Source organism: Heteronotia binoei, chromosome 3 (assembly GCF_032191835.1).
Source record: "Heteronotia binoei isolate CCM8104 ecotype False Entrance Well chromosome 3, APGP_CSIRO_Hbin_v1, whole genome shotgun sequence".
Lineage (NCBI taxonomy): Eukaryota > Metazoa > Chordata > Lepidosauria > Squamata > Gekkonidae > Heteronotia > Heteronotia binoei.
This window is the reverse complement of record NC_083225.1, coordinates 148,557,553-148,578,587: the sequence shown is the minus strand read 5'-3', so window position 1 is coordinate 148,578,587 and position 21,035 is coordinate 148,557,553. Positions and strand designations below refer to the sequence as shown.

At 39.2% G+C, this 21,035-nt stretch overlaps 1 protein-coding gene across 1 annotated transcript; it reads right to left on the bottom strand.

The window, feature by feature from the left end:
- Positions 1–579: 579 nt before the first annotated feature.
- On the bottom strand, positions 580–20,825 carry SFT2D2 (SFT2 domain containing 2). The gene is made up of 9 exons (XM_060234613.1): positions 20,666–20,825; positions 16,697–16,783; positions 14,555–14,640; positions 12,889–12,970; positions 11,291–11,326; positions 11,112–11,170; positions 6,283–6,312; positions 5,891–5,933; positions 580–4,693 (listed from the first exon to the last, which is right to left on the bottom strand). Exons 1-8 carry the CDS (start codon positions 20,726–20,728, stop codon positions 5,894–5,896), a joined length of 483 nt encoding a protein of 160 aa, XP_060090596.1. The 5' UTR covers positions 20,729–20,825; the 3' UTR covers positions 580–4,693; positions 5,891–5,893.
- Between the last annotated feature and the right edge of the window lie 210 nt (positions 20,826–21,035).

The window sequence follows — 21,035 nt, the reverse complement described above, 5'->3', positions numbered from 1 at the left end:
TGATATTAAAGTTGTGAGCTACTGCATAAATTAGTATGCTCTCGGGTCATCCTTCCTGAGCTAAGACAAAAATGTGTGAGCTGGAGGCTAAAAATCTGTGAGCTAGCTCACGCTAACTCTGCTTAGAACACTGCTCATAACAAAACAAGTAAGAAGAAAATAAAGGTACAAAGATCTTAAACGTACTGCAAACATACTGCTTGGTTGCCATTTCCCTGAATAAACTCCACAATCCTTTACCCACAACATCCAGGATTTTCTATTTGTTTTTAAAACGAAAACATTAGTGCCACAAACTATACAGAGCAATTGCAATAGATATTTTGAGTCTGTTCAGCAAGCAAAACTTACTTCCCTGCTATAAATCCTCACCTTTTACTAATGACCTACTAATGACCTTTCTCCAACCAAATCTTTAGGTTCAAAAGTTTTAGTTCACTTTCAAGTTCAAGCCAAAAGAAACATGGGTACAACTTCTCCTGAGTCCCAATCCCAAAAAAGTATACCCTTTGTCTACTATGTAGTATTGTAGAGATTACTCATTGCCTCAATACTAACCACATTTGGGCATTCTTGCAATTTACTTCAATATTAGCTTTATTGAAAATGATACACATCTTATGAAACAAGTTTTATTACAGAAGGGATATTATAGACAAGAGTTTATTTAAAGTAGTGTCTTTCTACCGCAGACAAATTAAAATAAACATTTAATGACAAAAAGTATACAATTGCAAATAAGTGTACAAAAATCACCCATTCAGTGAAAACTGGAAAATCCATAACTTGTTTTAAAATTCTTGTTACTGTTATGCTGTGTAGCTTAGGCACTTTGTTTTCCAATCTGACGGCTCAACTACTGTTCCTTCTTTGGCCCCACTCCATTTTTTTCACTGGAAATCAGCCTCTGAGATGGGATTGTTTGATAAAGGAGGGATGACAGCATGGGGGGGCTTTAACCCTTTCCTCCCCCAAGCTGTTTTTACTCCTGTGGGGAAAACATTCAGGTACCTGTTCCTTTCCCTACTGAAAATAACAGCAGCTCAGTGGTGACTTTTTGCAACAAGTAAACAGCAGGGGAAGAAACAACAATGAAAGTTCCAGCATCATTTTCTTCCTTGATCAAAAAATCCCTGAAGGTATTTGCAAAAGAAATAAAAGAGTTCTTGAACGTGTAGCTGAACCCTCAAAGAGGCTCTTATTATTTAGTCACTGAAAAGCCTTAAGCTAGGATACCAACATCTGCATATTTGCAAGGATTTAGTTTAAGTAGTATTATAATAAGGTTCAGCAAGAAATTACCAAGATAACTGAATCTAAGAAATCAGCAATATAAATTCAGGATAAGGAAAATGAATACAGGTGAACTACTCGGCTGTGGTAAGTAAATGTCTTATCATAAACTCTGAGGCTGACTGATAGTAATGCACACAGAAATTTCAAGTTAAGTTCAGAGACAATTTTAAGGCTGCTGGAGCTTCAGCCATGCAACAATAGCAAGATGGGAGCCATCTGTGCCCAGCTCTTTTAATGCACATTTAGAAAACTTCCATACTTGACAGAAAGTGGGGAGAGGACAGCACAGTGTCACAATTCAAAGATGCTATTATACAAACACAGTACCTATAACAAAATCTCATTTTAAAATCATTTGAAAAAGTCAACAAGTGGGGGGAAAACCCACAACATAGAAAATTTAGCAATACTATATCTATAAAATTACTCAGCTGGAGGCAAGATTTTAGACAGAAATATTCCTGTGAGAAAACATCAGTGTAAACATTTGAATTGCATTTTCTTACATACTGCAATAATTAAGAGTGTAACTGATCTAGAAAAAGGCAGCAACGTGGGCTTGTGTGCCTATGTGCTAAATGTATAAAAAGGCTTGATCCAGGGCCTTGGCATTCTGTAAACAAAACCAGACAGCTGAATTAAAGAAACTACAAATTCTCTTTCTTACCCTAGAAAGCCTAAAAAATCTGCACTGTTCTTCTTTGGGAGATTTCTAAACTCTAGGATAGCAGCAGCCTTTTTTTTAAAAAAAAAATTGTTACTATTTGACTGTGATATTAACAAATGCATGTGGAGACTGCTAAAACTTTAAGAACTGGAAGTGGATGGAGAAGACCATTGCTTCCCATATAGACCCTGCTTTCTTTCCGTCTCCCACCAATTCCAGTCAAATAAGTTTTGTGCATACCATGAACAGACCATGAACAGCAACTCTCCCCCTCCCCCAAAAAAATCTCTCTCGGCTTGGCTTCGCGAACGAAGATTTAAGAAGGGTGCAATAGTCCACGTCTGCTGCAGGCTCGCTGGTGGCTGACAAGACCAACCCCCCAAAAAATACTCTTTGAATAACTGCCTTTTCAGACTAAACGGCAAGCTGCCAAAGTGGTTAGAGCTGTTGCTTTAGAAACATGAAGAGATTCAGGTGCTTCCCTCTTCTAAAACTTATGTTTTTACTTAAACTTTTTACCATAATTTGTTCACATTGCCTACAAATTCTAATATAGCATAATTTAGTGCTATCCGACCCACCTACACCACAATGATCCCCCTCTGAAAATACTTCTGCAATACACAATCACTGCAACAGGAAACAACACCAAAATAAATTCTGATTTTTGTACTAAATTTAGCAGTCCAATTGTCCTTCTGGGCATCTGGACAGTGACTATTTTGCTTTATTCTCTAGTCCATTATTTACATCTCTATCAGTTATTAAAGTACTAGAATGCCTTGTGTTACAGATACAGAAGAGTACTTCACATATGAGTACTGAAGACATGCCAACATATAACATTCTCTAGCCTACCATTCAGCTCTGATAATGGTGGTGCTTTTCCCTCTTAGCCAATCAGTAGGGTAAAGCCCATATTTTCAGTTATCATGTGCATCTCTATATAATGTAATGCACAACCATCAGTAAGTAGTAATTATCCTGAAGATAGAAGTGCATGGTAAACCTTCATATTGCAGCTGTCAGTATTCTACAAATCTTTTAACGGTATTGTTTCCTTTCATTTACATTCAGTGCATATATGAACAAGGCTAAAGGCTTCCAATTTCTTAATGTAAATTCATAGAGAACTGCAAACTTTCACAAACTTCAATTTCTACAGTTTATTGACATCAAAGCAGCAACAGAGAACCCTGTTCCTAAATTACTTCCTGAATATTTACAGTTTGTACTTTACATAATTAGCTTGCCCGGGGTTAACTTCCAAAATTGTCTAGCTATAAATAGCTGATAATATACAAACAGAAGCTGTAATTAGCTAACCATGCAGATACAAAAGTTAAATCTAGTTATGTAGAAAACTAGGTTTAGGTCTTCTACTCCTGAGTAGTCAACCAAAAAATCTCTTTAGATAAACAGTTGGGTAAGGCTCACAGAAACAATCAGTTCCATAAGCCTCTAAAGAAGAGAACCTACAGTAACAGATTTGTTTTCTTTCAGAAACAAACATGGCCATCCTAGTAGTTTCTCAAGATACAAGGGATTCTAAAACATAAGCCTCAGAAAGTATCAGAAGAGCAAAAGGCAAACTAATTACAAATACACTTAAGAAACTGTACAGGATTCCTTAGCAAAGTGCTTAATTCATTGTTACACAAGACAAAATTAATGTGACAGCATCCAAAATGAAGAAATGGACTGTGGCAAAGACTTACAATACCAGGATGCCTGTTCCAATCGGTATAGGATGTTGTCCCATTAAAATGAAACTTTTAAAAACCCTCCAACTAACAGCAATTAATGGCAACCAACAGAAATAGAAGGTAAATATTAAGTTGGGTAAACTGGGAAAGGCTTTTCTGAAAATAGACCTTCAGTTTTACTTCCACCCTGTAACCAAAGTCTATTGGATGTTCTTCCACATGCTTGGACTGAGGTTTTCATATGGCATGAAAGCAATGCTATTTATTGATTTCAAAGAGGAATGTGGTATTCTAATAGAGAAGGGAGAGGAGGGATAAGTGAAACAGCACAGGTGAGAATGGGTAAACAATTTAAAAAGAAGCAGCAGTTTTAAGAGCCTACTAATGGAATGCCTGCAGAAACTGAAGAGCACTTGGTTACAGTTCTGATTTATAGCCCCTATTTCACTGCTTCCTTTGCTGATCCATCAGTGATTCAGTATTAATATTCTAGTTATAAGGTACTGTGAGTATTGTTAGGTAAGAAGGCAGTGACTTTGCTCCAATCAAGCTCCTTTACATTATTACAGGCAAAAAAAACAGTGGAACAAAGCCCTGGAGTCCTGAAAATAAGACATAAAAACCCACAAGGTCAAGTCCCCAAATCCACTATATTTTTAGCTCAGGTCCCAGCATTCAGTTTGAAAACTATCTCCTGTGAGGAAAAAATGTGCCTAAATAGGAAAGAGTAATTTTAATCCCTATTTACTTATTCATTGAAACTGTCTAACTCAAAAACCAATTTTGTGCCAAAATGCATACAAAAGCTTAGTTAAGCAACTGATCCTGAGGTTTATCACAAAATTCCTTATCCTTTGGTCCAGTAGACAGTTGCTGTGTTCTGTGGTATACAGGTTTAATTAGTGAGCTGAGTAACTTGGCTCTAGGAAGGTATATTCAGTCTCTTGAAGGTGATAATAGTTGTGCAGGTCTTCCAGTCCTCACTGCGACATTTCTTTCTACAGAGATGAAACTTCTCACTTCACTGCACAAAAGCAATAAAATGAATTTTTGAAATAGTAACCATTATAACTGATGTTTACTCATGACATCAAATCAGTGCTTTTCCTCTTCTAAGACACAAGTTAACATCTAGACCTCAATGGGTTATAAATCTAAAACCTATAGTATAAAGTATCAAACAAGATAATGATGAGGTGGTACATTCCATCCAATATGTTACATCATATAAGGCAGGATATTTCTCCATTATGTATAAAACAGTGCGGGCTTCAAGGAAATTATATACATAGTTGGTGGAAGTGTCGATATATTCAACAATTTTGGCTTCTAATAGCACAGGAAATCAAGAAAATCACAGATTGACCTTCCCTTTTATCCTGAAAGCTTTTTATTAGGGAACTGGGCAAACCATACAGGTATTAGGCAAAAAACAAACGGTTCGTATTCTTTTATCAGCGGCACGCACATCTATTGCTTTAAATTGGAAAGATAAATCAATTTCTAAGACTGCAGACTGGCAAAATAGGTTATGGGAATCATTTGTAATGCACAAAATTTCAGTTAATGTGGATAATCTGCTCTCAGAAAAACAAGAAACAAGATTTATTGCAACATGGTTTCCAATTGTTAACTATCTTAACTCAGAAGATATTATTCCTAAGAATAAGGCTTATGAAAAAATGTTATATTTTTGAATATTATGTAAAGATTCTGCTAGATCTTAGTAATTTGAAATTGATTTCTATTGTGGTAACCTATTGTAGTTTGGGTTTATGTTGGATGGTGTAATTTTACTTTAAATAAAAGCTGTACTGTATTACATATATAATTTGCATTAATGCAATACTGTTATTATTATGTATGATGCACTATTTTTTCCCACAAAGTTTTTTGAAAAGTTAAAAAAAGACATAAGTTATAAATACATCAGCCACTATTGTAGAGTAGGGGTGTCAAACATAAGGCCCATGGGCCTAGTACTAAGAACAGTATGGGCACCTAGATCTATAAATCAGAACTACAATTTTCACAGTGTCAGATCAGCAGCCATTCTATGCAAAGAACAAAAATGGGGGCATCTTGGTTCATAACAGCCTTATACTGCCCACTCTGTACTCAGAAATAAAATGTTACCAAGTCCAGAAAGGTGGAGTTGGGACACATAAAGTATAGTAATGTTAGGGGGAAATGGCCAACATTTGCCAGTCTTCTGGTTTACCTGTTATGAGAGGCACACAGTAAAACACTTCTTCACAGCATCTCTGTGGGAAAAAAAGACAATACAAAGGTATTGGCCCTTAAACTTTTACACTAGCCACATGACAGTGTTTAGACATTTCCTTGTAATAATATTTGCCACACAAATGTCATGTTACAAGACTTCCAGGTTGTCTATACCATTATACTGGAATAACCTATAGTTATTCCAGCCCTATAACAGCAATATTTTGGATCCCACTATCAAATTATGTAATGATCTCATTTATAAATAAGCTTTAACTTTCACATAGTGATACGTTATTGAAACCAAACTCATTTTTCAAGCCACAGAGGAAGCTACATTTTATTAACTAGGTAAGTTCTGAAGCTAATGGAAGAAATAAAGGTTACCTTGCAAATGGTATATAGGAAATGCTATACCTGAAAGAAAGGGGGAAAAACACATTAGCAAGGGCAGAACACACACTTTTCTTATTTATTATTTATTCAACATATCCTGCCCTTCCTGTAAGTGGGCTCATAACACATATAAGAGGTCTAATATGAACTCAACACCAATACAGCCCACCAGTAATGTATTATGGCCAGCCAACATTTGGCAGCCCTAGCAAAAACAACAACAAACAAAACTGGAAATTAATAGACTGCATTTGGCTTGGTGACCTATATCTGGTTCTGTAAAACCTAGCCTCCACTTCACAAAATACGGTGTAGTGGTCAGTTTCAGGCTAGGATCTGAAAGACCCAGGTTTGAATCTCCACTCTGGCATGGAAGGTATTTGTTCTACTGTCAAGTTGCAGCCAACTTTTGGTGACCCCACTGGGTTTTCAAGGCAAGAGATGCTTGGGGGTGGTTTGCCATTGTCTACCTCTGCGTAGTATACCTTGATGGTCCCCCATCCAAATACTGTCCAGGGCTGACGCTGCTCAACTTTCAAGATCTAATGAGATCCAGCTAGCCATGGAAGATTACTGACACTAAGCCAGTCAACAACTCTTAGCCTAACCTATCTTAGGATAAAATGGAGAAGAGGAGAATGCTGTAAGCTACTGTGGGTCCCCATTGTAGAGGAAGGCAGGGCATGTATATATGCATAATAAATAAATGGAAGACCTCACCCAAAACCAAGGTCAGTTCATATTACTCTTCTGTCTCATTGGTGCACTCAACTTGCAGCAGTTGCAATCTGGACCAGGGCCTCATTTCTCAACAATTTTTCATGTACTCAGTTTCTCATATATACCACTTAGGCAACAGAGGTAAGGGTTAATGTGGCCAAACCAGGACAATAAAGAAGTATTTAAGGTGCATGTCAGTGATTCCATCTTAAGGCAGCTAAAAAAACCCAAGTTAAACCCCACTCAAAAAGGGCCTATAGAAGTTTGTGGGATAAATTTAAATAAAGATAAAGTCAAAGGAAAGAAAATCTTGAATTAAAAAAAAATCCCTGAAAGTAGTAGTACTGGAGCTGTTTTCCTCACACAGACTCTCATATGAAGATTTCCAGTCCATACCAGTGACGCAGGATCTTGATAAGATATAGAAAATGTGCAAGCTGTAGAATAGAAATCCCTATACATGTGTTCAGAGATTATTCAAACTTTATTAAAGGCAAACCAAAATAGGTGCATTGCAAAGTATGAAATTCCATTAAATCGTAACGTTACACTGCTGTTTGATAACATTAAAGGATGCAATATGTCAATAGCAGAAATATTAGTAGCTTTTAAATAGATGCAGCCCCCCAAATGGGTTGTCACACACAGCTAAATTAGTGAACCTGACAACAAGTTGGCTGGGATGAAATCTGTTTAATGTGCCTTATGTAATAACAGTAATCTCTAAAGCGCCTGTATCCTCTTGTGGCCAGTCGACAACCTCTGCTCAGTTCTGTGCTCAGAACCTAACTCTGTTACGGCAGGCCCAATTAAAAGTGGAGGCCCAATTAAGATTGGAGCCATAATATACAGGACCTTTCCCTGCACACCATTCTTCTCCAACCTGAAACAACCCTGAGGAGCCACTATTTCTCACTGCAAAGAAACATTCTTCACACTAGAATTCACCCTGTTATTTCCTCCTAGTGGAACAGGAAGATCTGAAGGATTCCAGTGAGGATAGACTGTCCCCAAGGTAGATTATAAATTCTCTGGGCATGAGGAGGAAGATCTCTTGTTCTTGCATTTAGCAGGAGTTACTCTCAAAGTCACTGGTGGCAATGGAGGTCATCCAGTTTGTATGTGGACTCTGGAAAGGGAAGGGATCACAAAGTGGAGATTTGGGGTGGCTAAATTATTTTTCAAAACTCTCAGGGGCTAACCAAAAGAAATATGAGAGGGTTGCAAGTCCATTCCCTCACACTTATACTGGGGAAACTCAGGGCTTTTTTTTTTTAGCAGGAACTCCTTTGTATATTAGGCCACACACCCCTAATGTAGCCAATCCTCCAAGAGCTTACCAGGCTCTTCTTACAGAACCTACTGTAAGCTCCAGGAGGATAGGCTACATCAGGGATGTGTGGTCTAATATGCAAAGCAGTTCCTGCTACAAAAAAAACCCTGGGGAAACTTACAAATATCCCTTCTGCTCCCCCATTAGAGCATACAGAGGGTGCCTGGGACTGCTTTCAGTCAAGAAACAGCATGTGACTCAAGCTTCCTCCCCCTCACAGTAACGATCTGAATCCAGCCCACACATGCCTGCAATTAAGTCCAAGTTCAGAATTCCTGGTGCATCTGAGGGATGGACGGTGGCTCATGAGGGATGGACGGTGGATCAAGGGAGGGACGGTGGCTCGAGGGAGGGATGGTGGCTCAGTGGTAGAGCATCTGCTTGGGAAGCAGAGGGTCTCAGGTTCAATCCCTGGCATCTCCAAAAAAGGGTCCAGGCAAATAGGTGTGAAAAACCTCAGCTTGAGGCCCTGGAGAGCTGCTGCCAGTCTGAGTAGACAATACTGACTTTGATGGACCAAGGGTCTGATTCAGTATAAGGCAGCTTCATATGTCCATAAATGGGGGGCACAGCATCAAGAAACTGGTCTCTTTAAGCAATTTCTTGTTCAATTCAAACAATGGTTCAGGCTGACACCTAGAAAAGATGGAAGTTTCTTTCTCTGAAAACTTGGATCAAGCTGGTTGTAGCATCAAAGACTCAGATAAGGCAGATGGGATGTAACCCAAGTGCCGGTCATACCATTAGGTCTGGCAGTTCCAAAAACAGAAGAATTCAGGAGGGTAAATTCCATCTCATTAGCATCTACACTCATGGGTGGGAGAAAGTGTTTGTTTAATTAGACCCAATGCAGCTGCAGGGCATTTGGCCTAATTGACAAGCCCATCTGATTGATCAGATCACCTGTTAGCAACATACCTGATTGGTCAAGGTACATCATTCGCTATACATTTGATTGATTCAGGTGGATAGCACTGTTAGTCTGAAGCGGATGTACAAAGCAGCTTTGTTATACTTTGAATAAAACTTTATTAGTCTTAAGGTGCCACTGAACACAAACTTTGTACTGTTATTGTCTCTTTTGGTGCAGCTAGACTCGAACTTTGTTATATATTTGATTGGTTAACTAGAACCAGATCAACTTGATGACTTTGAGCATATAGGAAGGAATTATTATTGTTATTATTTTGTTCTGTGTCTGGATTACATCTGACTTTAGGATGCTTCCTAATTCTGGGTGAGTCATACTGACGAGAAACTTTGTTCTGGACTTTGAAACCCTATTGGACTCAGTCTTGTGGGTAACATCTGGATCTTGAACCATTTCTTATAAATCTGCTGAATTTAGACTTTTAGCTTTATTTTTTATCCCCAATCTTCACTGCTCTTTTGACTATTCTGGCACAATTTTATAATAAAGCACCTATATTTTGTGGTGCTCTTGAATTCCAGAGGCTTCAAACTGAATCCAGTACTTTAGCCCTCATTGGCTACAGTTACCAGATTCTTTCGGGAAACTCGCCTTGTAAGCATCCTACCTTGCAAGGATGACTTTCTTGATTTCAGTCCCAGAGGGGCTGTAGGCTTTTTCCCTTTGTCTCTGGTTGTCTAGGTAGTAAGAAAGGGACTGATGATGATATTACCCTGAAGTCTGAGGACTCACATTTCGGCCTTTTTGGTTTTGTCTTGCTTGACCTGCCCCCTCCCAAAGGATCCTGGCTTTAGGGTCCTTTAACACACAGAATCATAGGAGGAAAATTATTTTTATAATGCAGCCTCAGGTACTTACCAGATGTTCTTACCAGAAGGTACAAAGAGTAGCTATAGGAATTGCCAATAATCCTAGTCAAACCATAGAGTTTCTGGTGACTCTTAGGAGCTACTCTTTGACACCTGCAGTAAATACACAAGGCTGCTTTTTATGGGGGGGGGGGTGTCTCTCCTCCCACCAAGAGCTTAGCAGCCCTAGATCAACAGAACACATGGTGGGACATAAAGACTATACAACATATGAATTGGCCCTAACATAGGCTACCTTGAAATATTCTAGGTTTATAGCTGACAGTAATTTTTCTTTGGGCATTCTTGCTGCAGTATCCATTTTATAATTTTGCATGCGTATGAACATATATGAACATATGAAGCTGCCTTATACTGAATCAGACCCTGGGTCCATCAAAGTCAGTATTGTCTTCTCAGACTGGCAGCGTCTCTCCAGCGTCTCAAGCTGAGGTTTTTCACACCTATTTGCCTGGACCCTTTTTTGGAGATGCCGGGGATTGAACCTGGGACCTTCTGCTTCCCAAGCAGATGCTCTACCACTGAGCCAACGTCCCTCCCTATATAATAATAACAATAATTCATACAAATGTGTTCAGGTGTGAACTAATGCTTTACATTTTTATACAAGAAAAATCTATGCTCTGTTTTTATAGAAAAAGTTTGTAATCTAAATCAAACAGATTTCTTTACCAGCCACAGACTATTTCAGAACATAAAATGCAATTAAACCCCCCCACTAAAATTCTGGGGCAAATGATTGAGACAAGATAATTATTTTAGGAGGAAATGTATCTATCATAATGGCCTCTTGTAAAAGTGGTTCAGAGAATAGATCACCAGGAGTTAAAAACAAACAAACAAACCAAAACCTGCCTTCTCTCAGCATCTACGACAGCCTCTGACAATCCTCTAGAACTATTTGTTTTATTCTGAAAATCAGTAGTGTTACTGTGCATCCAAAAAAAGAAAGGAGGATGTTACCTACCATGCTAAGGCAAAAAACTGTAACACGCAGAAGATAAGAGCAAGTCCCTTGTTGTGCCACTTGAAAGAGAAAGAGATAATTACAATCAAATAAACACAAATTATTATCCATTTTATTTAACAATTATGCATTTATTATTATAGATTTATTTAACAATGATTAGCAATTCAAACACTCACCTGGAAAGCTGAACACAAAGTCAATATGAGACACAACTAGAAAAGAGAAAAAGTCTATTAAAATAAGAGAGATCCAGCAACAAGTTGGCTTGGAATACAACCTGCCTGCCCCCACTCCCACAGGATACTTTAGATCCAAATCAGCAAATTTAATACTAAGGACCTAATCCAATTTCTCCTACACTTTTTTGTGAGTATATAATTTAACTACCAATTAAATAGTAATCACTACTCTAATAGCACACATCCATGCAGATGCAATCAAGGGAATATTCTAAGGTTCAACAACCTATATAAATATAGATAAATGTCTGTTTGTAAAAATATTCTATTATCTCACTTCCATACCTACAATAAAGATATACATCAATTGGAAATCTGGTCACAATAAAAAAGAAAGGGAGCAATGGACAAGTTTGAGAGTATATAGATTCCTATCAGTCTGAACAGGTGAAAGGAACCTCCATGTCCAGCAGTAACATACACAACTCCAATTATTAGGTGCTCTGAACATATGAGAAGGCATGGCTGTCACTTTCATGCCCCCCCCCTTTTAAAGAGTTTCCCCAAAGTATCATGCCCTGCTATCAGTAACATGCCCTGCTATCAGTATCAGGCTGGACTTCAGTCTGATCCAGCAACAACAAATAGGAGTCCCCTCATGACACTTTAAAGACTAATAAAATTGTATTCCAACAGGGAATAAAATTAAATGAATGCATATTCACTGAGTTAGCACATTTAATATAGCTACAACAGCAATCTTGGAACAGGCATATCAGAACACAGCAAGGCGGGGGCGGGGGGGGAAGGCAAGTAATGTCCAGTTTGGTGTAGTGGTTAAGTGTGTGGACTCTTATCTGGGAGAACCGGGTTTGATTCCCCACTCTTCCACTTGCACCTGCTGGAATGGCCTTGGATTAGCCATAGCCCTGGCAGAGGTTGTCCTTGAAAGGGCAGCTGCTGTAAGAGCTCTCTTAGCCCCACCCACCTCACAGGGTGTCTGTTGTGGGGGAGGAAGGTAAAGGAGATTGTGAGCCGCTCTGAGACTCTTCAGAGTGGAGGGCGGGATATAAATCCAATATCTTCTTCTTCATCTCTAACCCTGCAGGGAACTTCGTTATCATTACCTCACACTGCTTTTACCCACATTAACCACATGGTAGAAACTTTGCTCCTTTGATTCAATAGTATACCTTTTTTTCCCCCTACACAGCCTACTACCTTCTTAGACACGACATGGAACAGAAGCAAACTATGGCTATTTTAGGATGCTGTCCAAGCAATAGAAAAAATATCAAGGTTGTTTAAATTAGGTAGTTCAGCATGCATTAAGCAGAAGCCCATTCCAGCTTGGGTTGCCAGCCTCCAAGTGGCGGCTGGAGATCTCCAGCTGATCTCCAGCTGGCAGAGATCAGCTTCCCTGGAAAAATAGCTGCTTTGAAGAGTGAACTCCATGGCATTGTACCATGTTGAGGCCCCTCCCCTCCCCAAACCCCACCCTCTCCTGGATCCACCCACAAAGTCTCCAGGTATTTTCCAACACAGACTTAGCAACCCTAATTCCAACAGGCTTTAAAAATAACTTTGTGACTTACGAGCATGACTATAGTAGCTATCAAACGGGTTGGTTCAAACATTCTTTTCAATTGCCTCATAGGTCCCATAAGGAAGATGGTGCTGTGACAAGAAAAATACCTTAATAAATCAGCAAACAGCCAGAAGAGGCAATACCTGTATATTAGGCATGTTTAAAACCATACAACAACATTGCAATTCTGTGTAGTCAACTGATTTCAATGGACAAACTGGAGTAACTCTGCACAGGATTGCTCTGTTAGTGTATTAGAGGAACCACAGCACATATTAACCTCCAAGGTAATACAACATATTTCAAGAGGAAAGCTGGAGAATACTATACAGAAAAGCAATGCTTATTTCCCAATATACCATTCCCTGTTTCATTTATTTTATTTATATCTTAAAAAAAATCATACCAGTCTCAGGACTCTTTCAAAATAAATGTACAATTAATATAGACTAAGATAAAATAATAACCCCATAAAACAGCTAGAAACAAATGTCACACGCAACCAGAAGTTTACATGCCTAAAACAAAAAACAAGTGTCAGTGAAACAACTGTGGAGGAAAACTCCACAAGCAAGGCATCACAGCAGAATAAGCCATTGCTCCTAAAGGCGGGGTACACAGAGAAGGGCCTCAGTCAGTGAGGAATATAGCTAAGGCTATATTCAAACTAGGAACTTGGTGTTCACCTAGTCACCTCTATGAAAGAAAGAGTGGCACTATTTTATCTTTTGGGTCATGTAATGCTGATTGTTGTTTCCTATTTCCACAGATAATAGCAACTACTCTTTCTAGTTACACCACTGTGGCAACATCAAGCATGACTAAGCCCTGTAGTCTGTATACACAGTGCCAATTCCTTATTATCTGGTCTCAGAAGGAGCCTCCCAAGCCACCAATTAATTAAAACTCTAACTACTGTGATACTTGGTCTTGCAACTGCTCCCAAGAGGAATCCCATAACTGGCAATACATTCATAATAATTTGATAGAGAAAGACAAGAGGCTTTAAGTATTTTTTGAAAAAACAACAACAAAATTTTCATTATCACTAGCAGTATAAATACATCATAAACTGAATTCCATGTTAGGCTTTGACATCCTGACCTTAAATCTTTATGAAAATGAGGTTTGTTGAGAATAATTTCAAACATCAGAGCTGGATAAAACAAGAACAAACAGTTGAAGGAAAGCTTCTAATAATGTGGAATGATATATGGAAAGGAAAGGTCCCCTGTGCAAGCACCAGTCATTTCGGACTCCGGGGTGACGTTGCTTTCACAATGTTTTCATGGCAGACTTTTTACAGGGTGGTTTGCCATTGCCTTCCCCAGTCTTTTAAACTTTCCCCCCAGCAAGCTGGGTACTCGTTTTACCGACCTTGGAAGGATGGAGGGCTGAGTCAACCTTGGGCCGGCTACCTGAATCCAGCTTCCGCCGGAATCGAACTCAGGTCGTGAGCAGAGAGTTCAGACCACAGTACTGCAGTACTGCTGCTTTACCACTCTGCGCCACGGGGCCGCTGGAATAATATATACACATGATTAAATTACTTTCCCAATTCCAGGTGAGATGAAAATCAAACATGTCAGCTATTCTATATTTAACTACAACAGGGAAAAATATAGATTATGAATTTCAAGAATGGGCATTTAATTAAATTAATTCACAATTACCTTCCAAGGGATGAGATATTTCCCAGTGTATAAAATACTGCAAACAGTATTAGTCCTTTCTTGGGCACCCATAACAGGCAGGTACCCTTGAGAAGAAAATGAGAAGAAAGAAGTCTATTAAGCTAAACCATCTGGTAGCTAGGAGTTCTTAAACATGAATTCTCAATGTATCAAAATTACTTATTCTCCTTTCATTCAAAATTGTTTCATCAGCCTACAACCATATTGCAAATCCAGATCACACCAAAAAGAGAACATTGGGTTGAATTGTGGTGTATCTGTTCCCCTACTAATAGCATTGCTTGTGATTTAAGGATCCTCTGCTATTAAATGTTTGGGAATAATATGGTGAAATGGAGAAAAAGCTGCTTACTAACTCCAGTTACACAAGGTGTCAGCAGACTTCTCCAAACACTACAGTGTATAAGTTTCAGGTCAGAGCATAAAATTTTGTTTAGCCCACCTGAAAATATTGGATGGACAAGACAATGGACAATAGCCATTCAATTTGTCAATTGGTATGTCTGCCACTGATATTCTGAAGGCAACAATCAAAGCAGCAACACAGTATATCACAGAATGAAAAAAAAACAGCAACTGTGTAACAAAACAATAAAGATATTCAGAATTTCAGTCTTTGTTTTTCTTTATAATGATACCAAACACAGTACAAACAAAAATATTTCAAAAAAGTAGTCATATTCCAAAAAAGAAATGTTTATACGACATAGTCAGTCCTTCATGTTCATAAGAGACACTAGATCATTCATTCTTTCTTCTTTGTAAATTTCTCTGCATGGAATCCAATTTCCTTAATAATTTTGGCTCTCAAGGTTCCTTCTCCTACGTGCCAGTCGACTAATAGACCACATTTTGCAGCAAATGCTTTTTCATAGAGCCAGTCTGTTATCTGTGATACAAACCAATTGACATCAACTAAGACCACTTCATACAATTCTCATAAGGCATAAGCCATGCCACAGAAGGAAGTGGGGAGGAGGCAAGGGCAGTGCCACTTTTTCAGCGGGTCACTCACCGCTGCTGCCCTCAGCGCTGATTGTGAGCATTGCAGAGGGGCATAGGAGCCCAGCCTTTGGTACAGTTTTTCCAGCCGACCAGGCGATTGACAGGGGGATGTCGGCCTTTAATGCGCCCGGGAACGCAGTGCTTCACCGCCCCTTTCCAGGCCTTAAAATTGTGAAGAATGGAGAGAGGAGGAGGCTGGGGAGGCAAACAGGGATTTGCCTAGGGAGCAGGCCAAATTTGGTGCCTCCACCCTGCTGGCCCTGGGGCCAAGGAGTGAGGCAGAGACCTTTGCCCATTCCTCATTCAAAGACCTCCATGGGGGGCAGGGATGGGGTGTGGGTGCAGGGGCAGCATGGGGCAGCAAAAACCATAGCACCCCCATCCGTCTGTGGAAAAATTGTCTTCCACAAAACCAGTCCCTGGTGCCAAAACGGTTGGGGGCCACTGGTCTATTCCACACATTTTGCTCCATCTAGTGGTCAATTCCATCTTTCTCTAGTTTCCTTATAAGCACTCTGAAAGTACTCAGAAAAACACCAGAAAAAAAAATCATTAAAAACTGAAGTGATCCCTACAGGGAATAAAACATGTGCAAGGGGGGGAAATGCCACAGCGGCACACAACTGATTAAATGACATGTGCAGAAAAACCCATACAATGACTGGCTGTTCATGAACATTCCCTAAAGCATCCAGCACAGCTAAATGTAGAAAGAGAATAATCAGGTGGATCACTTGCCTTGTTTAATTTGGTGATTTGTTTGATGAGTTCTTCAGCATTCTATTGTATCAGGGGATGGTCAACTAGTCACTCTTTTGCCTGTGCTCTCTGTTGTTCTGACATTGTCTTAAACACAGCCTTCTCATAACTTGTTTTAGAAGGCCACAGATTAGAAAAATTACATTTAGACATTGACAGCTCAAAAGAGAACAGATAAAATCCTCTGGTTTACATGTTAATTTCAAAATTATTTGGCCATACAAAACCAAATCTTGTTGTGTAGCTAGCATACAAACAAATGACCACAAATAGCTTGCTAGATACTTAGGAATGAAACATGCCAGACATCCAACCTTTATCTGACAAAAGCTGATAGAAGGGAGATAGGAGCCTTACCAAAATAGAGCAGAGAACTCCTATAGCAAAACAAGCTATGAAACCTTTTATCCTTGTGCTCCAGCTTAGAGAAGATGCATCAACTACCTGCAAAATTTTAAAAAGACCATAACTAAAAGTGTCATCACAACATTTTAAGACAAGTAGCAGATGGTGACCCCATATAGATTTGAGCAGTTAAAGCAGCATAAATTAGAGGAAATGTATACAATACTCTGTGGTCTATATAATGAAAACTATTGCTAAAAGAATGACCCAGATTTCCAACTAAAGTAAAATACCATTGTGAAATAAACGTTATTGAATCAAGGACAACTCATACATTTATTTTTACACAACGCTAATCATGAATGAACATGCACAAAGCAGAAACTGTACCTCATCTGTTGTATTAGCCATTCTAGAAATTGAGTTTTTAAACATACACACCAGTTACTTTTTGTCAGACAACATGACCTTATTTTGACTACCAGTACACTGAACTTAAGCATTTTCTTTTCTAATATTCACAGAATGCAGTTCTCAGCCTTCCCTACATATTAGCTGTGCTTCATTACATTATTCAGTTGCATTAGAACAGTCTCTTCTATCTTACTTTTGATTCTTCAAAGCTGAAAGTTTTGTATCGTTTTCCACAACATTCCATCAACGAAAACTAGAAAAGTTCTATCTTTTATTTTTAAAAGCGTACATGCTATTGAAACTCTTTTGTACAGAACATAATCAAACATAATTTCAGAGAAAATGGTACTGACATTGAACCACAAGGAAAGACAAGGTATAAGTGTTTTTTAAAAAAAATACAATAACTTTCTGAACCTAAGCAGGACTGCAACGGAACGCAGGCAAGATTGAGACAGTTAAATAAGAAATATTCTGAAAGCACTTGGAAGTCTCTGTAGGCTTTCCAAGAACAAATATTTTGTAAAACATTAACGATTTCTTTAATAGAAGAGAAATTTGGATAATCTTAACCGCTGTTCTAAAACACCAACAAAAGCAGTTAACATTTTAAAATATTAAAAGTGCCTTTGATATCAGCTGTACAATCTCTAAAATCCAAACAATATTTTAGTCAAAGTAAGGGTGGAGTTGGGAGAAAGAGAGTAATTAACTAAAGTTTAAAAACTACATAATAAATACTCCATTGTTTTTTTCTGTTGCTAGGCTCACAATCAAGCAGAAGGAAACAATTCTTAGGAGGTTAATATCCTGCAGCATTTCCAGTAATATTCCCTCAAGTGGCAGTTCCAATACAGGGATGTTATATTTTTCCAGCACAATAGTGTAATATTTTATTACTGGTGGCAAACAAAATTCCTCTCCTCCATCCAGTGCACTCACTACTATTAGATGAGTAGCTGCATGTTGGTCTGAAGCAGCAGAACAAAGTTCGAGTCCTGTGGCACCTTTAAGACCAACAAAGTTTTATTCAAGATATAAGCTTTTGTGTGCACACACACTTCTTCAGGTACACTGAAATGGAAGTTACCAATGGAAGTTATCAGTCCATACATATAAGTAGAGGGTGCAGCAAATTAGCATACGGCATAATGAAAGTATTTAACAGATGCAAGGACCAAACAGAAATAGCAAGCTTAGGTTACCATTTGTTTGGGTTTAATTATGGGGGGGAAACATAATGAAGGAAATCAGTATGTCAAAACTGGAGACTGAACAGCAAATGTATCCTTAACTGAGAGTAATTAACTGAGACCCTGCCATTATACTCCATCTCACCCTGTGAGGTAGGTGGAGTTGAGAGAGTTGTGACAGATCCAAGGTCGCCCAACTGGCTTTTTGTGGAGGAGCAGGGAATCAAGCCTGATTCTCTATATTGGAGTCTGCCATTCTTAACCACTACACCAAACTGGCTCTTTTACATCCTACAGTAAATAAGGCCTACAGTTATAACAACACCAGAAGTTCTCAATATAAAATCCAGGGGTTAACAACATATGAGCCCTGCTGTATCAAACCAACGGTCCATCTAGTTCAGCATCCTGTCTCACACACTGGCCAACCCCATCCACTGGACGGCCAACAACATGGCATAGAGGCCGAGGCCTTCGCCTGATGTTGCCTCTAGGCTTTTGGATTCAGAGGATTAGGGCCTCTGAATGTGGCAGTTTCCCTAAGTCACCATGACTAGTAGGCACCTTCCATGAATCTATCCAATCCCCTTTTAATGCTCTCTATTCCTGTGGCCATCACTACATCCTCTGGCAGAGAAGTCGACTTTTTAATCACTTTTTGTGTAAAGTAGTATTTCCTTTTGTGTATCCTGAACCTACTGCCCATTAGCTTCATTAGGTGCTCTCGAGTTCAAGTATTTTCAAAGAGGGGGAAATTCCTTTGAATTCTCTCCATCCTAAGCATAATTTTATAAACCTCTATCATTCCCCTCCCTTTGTTGTGTCTTTTCTAAACGGAATAATCCCAGACTCTTCAACCTTTCTTCGTAGGGCAGGTGCTCCAACTCCCTAATAATTTTGGTTGCCCGCCTCTGTATTTTTTCCAACTCTGCAATGTCCTTTTGGAGATTTGGTGGTCAGAACTGTACAGAGTTCCAAATGAGACTGCACCACAGATCTATACAGGGGCATTATAATATTGGCCATTTTATTCTCAATCCCTTTCCTAATAATCTCTAACACAGAGTTCGCCTTTTTTCACCATGGCAGCACACTGGGTTGACACTTTCATTGAGGTATCCATTATAACCCCAAGATCTTTATCGCTCTCTGTCTCAGCAAGTTCAGACCCTATTAGCCTATACCTGAATTTGGGATTTATTTTGCCCCAATGTGCATCACCGTACATTTTGGAACACTGAACTTCATTTGCCACATTGTCACCCATTCACCCAGTTTGTTGAGGTCTTTTGGAGCTCTTCACTGTGAGCTTTTGTTTTCACCATCTGAACAATTTTGTGTCATCTGAAAACCTGGTCACTACAGTACTCAGGCCTAGTTCCAGATCATTTATAAATAAATTAAGTAGTACCGACTCCAATACCAATCCAATAATTTTATTGTATATGATGAACCTTCTACTGGAGGAAAACTCTTCCCTCCAAATGAAGATTTGGTGCTTAACTAGAAGAAAGCATTTGACACATCCCAAGGCTGTTGCTGTTTACTCAGCCCACAATAAACTGTTTTCTTATGCCCAACCCACTGTTTTTTAAACCCTTTATAGTTAAGCCCTGCACTGTTTCACTGAAGCATTCAAACAGTATAACTAACATTTAATGTAATGGTTGAAAACATCACAAATATATTTGCAACTACTACACCAGTTTTATTTTTGCTAAATGCACAACCCCCACAAAGGCACATTCAGCTCAAGCTGCCAAAATCAAGAATTTTAACATTCCAAAAACAAAGCAGCTGCTCTTTTTTTACAAGGAAAGCCTTTTCTTTTTCATCCCCTAAAACAGGGAATCATGAACCAAAATAGCTTTACCTGGTAACTGCCATTGATCAACTAATGTTTTTGTTAGTTTATGTACTCATCAAGCCATTCAAAGCCAGCATTTCTAGTCTTAATACAATAGTCTTGAATACGTGCCTTGAGACAATGTCGAGCAAATTCTGCCTTTGGTGAGCAATTATACACCTTCCCTTCCACCTTTGTTCCTATATTCTTCATAGGTCCTTCAATGCCACGCCCATTTTAAGGTTTCACAAACGAAATGAAGTCAGCAATGAGAAGTCAAAAACTTCATCAACTGGAATTTCTTTAATCAGCATGATATCCCTAAATAAAACTGTTAGAATAGGGACAGGGACTGCGTTTTAAAAGCAGAAGGAAGCCCGAACTGAAGAATCCGCGGTAGTTGAAGAAGGAAGATGATGATGACATAAGACAGGCAAAAGGCCAGCTGGGAACTCAATCGAAATGGAAAGAGAGAGAAGCAGACTTAAGCCAAAGTGCCCCTCTCAGCTCCGCGAAAGACAGACTTACCTCGGCCAGGGGACTCGGCTCTTCCGCGTCCTGCCCGCTTAGAACCCGCTTCAGCTTGTCCATTCCGCGCACTCCACACACTTGTTGTACTCCGGGTTCCACCTACCGTAACACGGAATCTACCGACACCGCCGCCGACCAATCAAGAGGCCTTTCGCCTCTGAAAACTACAATTCCCAGCAGCACCTCCTCTCTAAAACGACCTATCTATACCATGTAAATTCGAAGGTTTAGTGACTAGTGGCGCCGCAGCTGCGAGTTGTAAAAGGTTTCATGACCCAACCCCTCAACCTCCACTCAGTTACACTGATCGAAGAGCTTCCTTGCTCTCTTATTAGGCTTTTAAAGAGAAGTAGTGCTGATAGATGCT

Bases quoted from the DNA above. Each gene is read 5' to 3' on its own strand.
- SFT2D2 (XM_060234613.1), bottom strand. From the start codon at position 20,728: ATGGACAAGCTGAAGCGGGTTCTAAGCGGGCAGGACGCGGAAGAGCCG. The intron at 12,971-14,554 runs GTAATTGTGAAT...TTCTTGTCACAG, and splicing joins AATATCTCATCCCTTGGAAG to CACCATCTTCCTTATGGGAC. The intron at 5,934-6,282 runs GTAACCTTTATT...TTTTTCCCACAG, and splicing joins TCCTATATACCATTTGCAAG to AGATGCTGTGAAGAAGTGTT.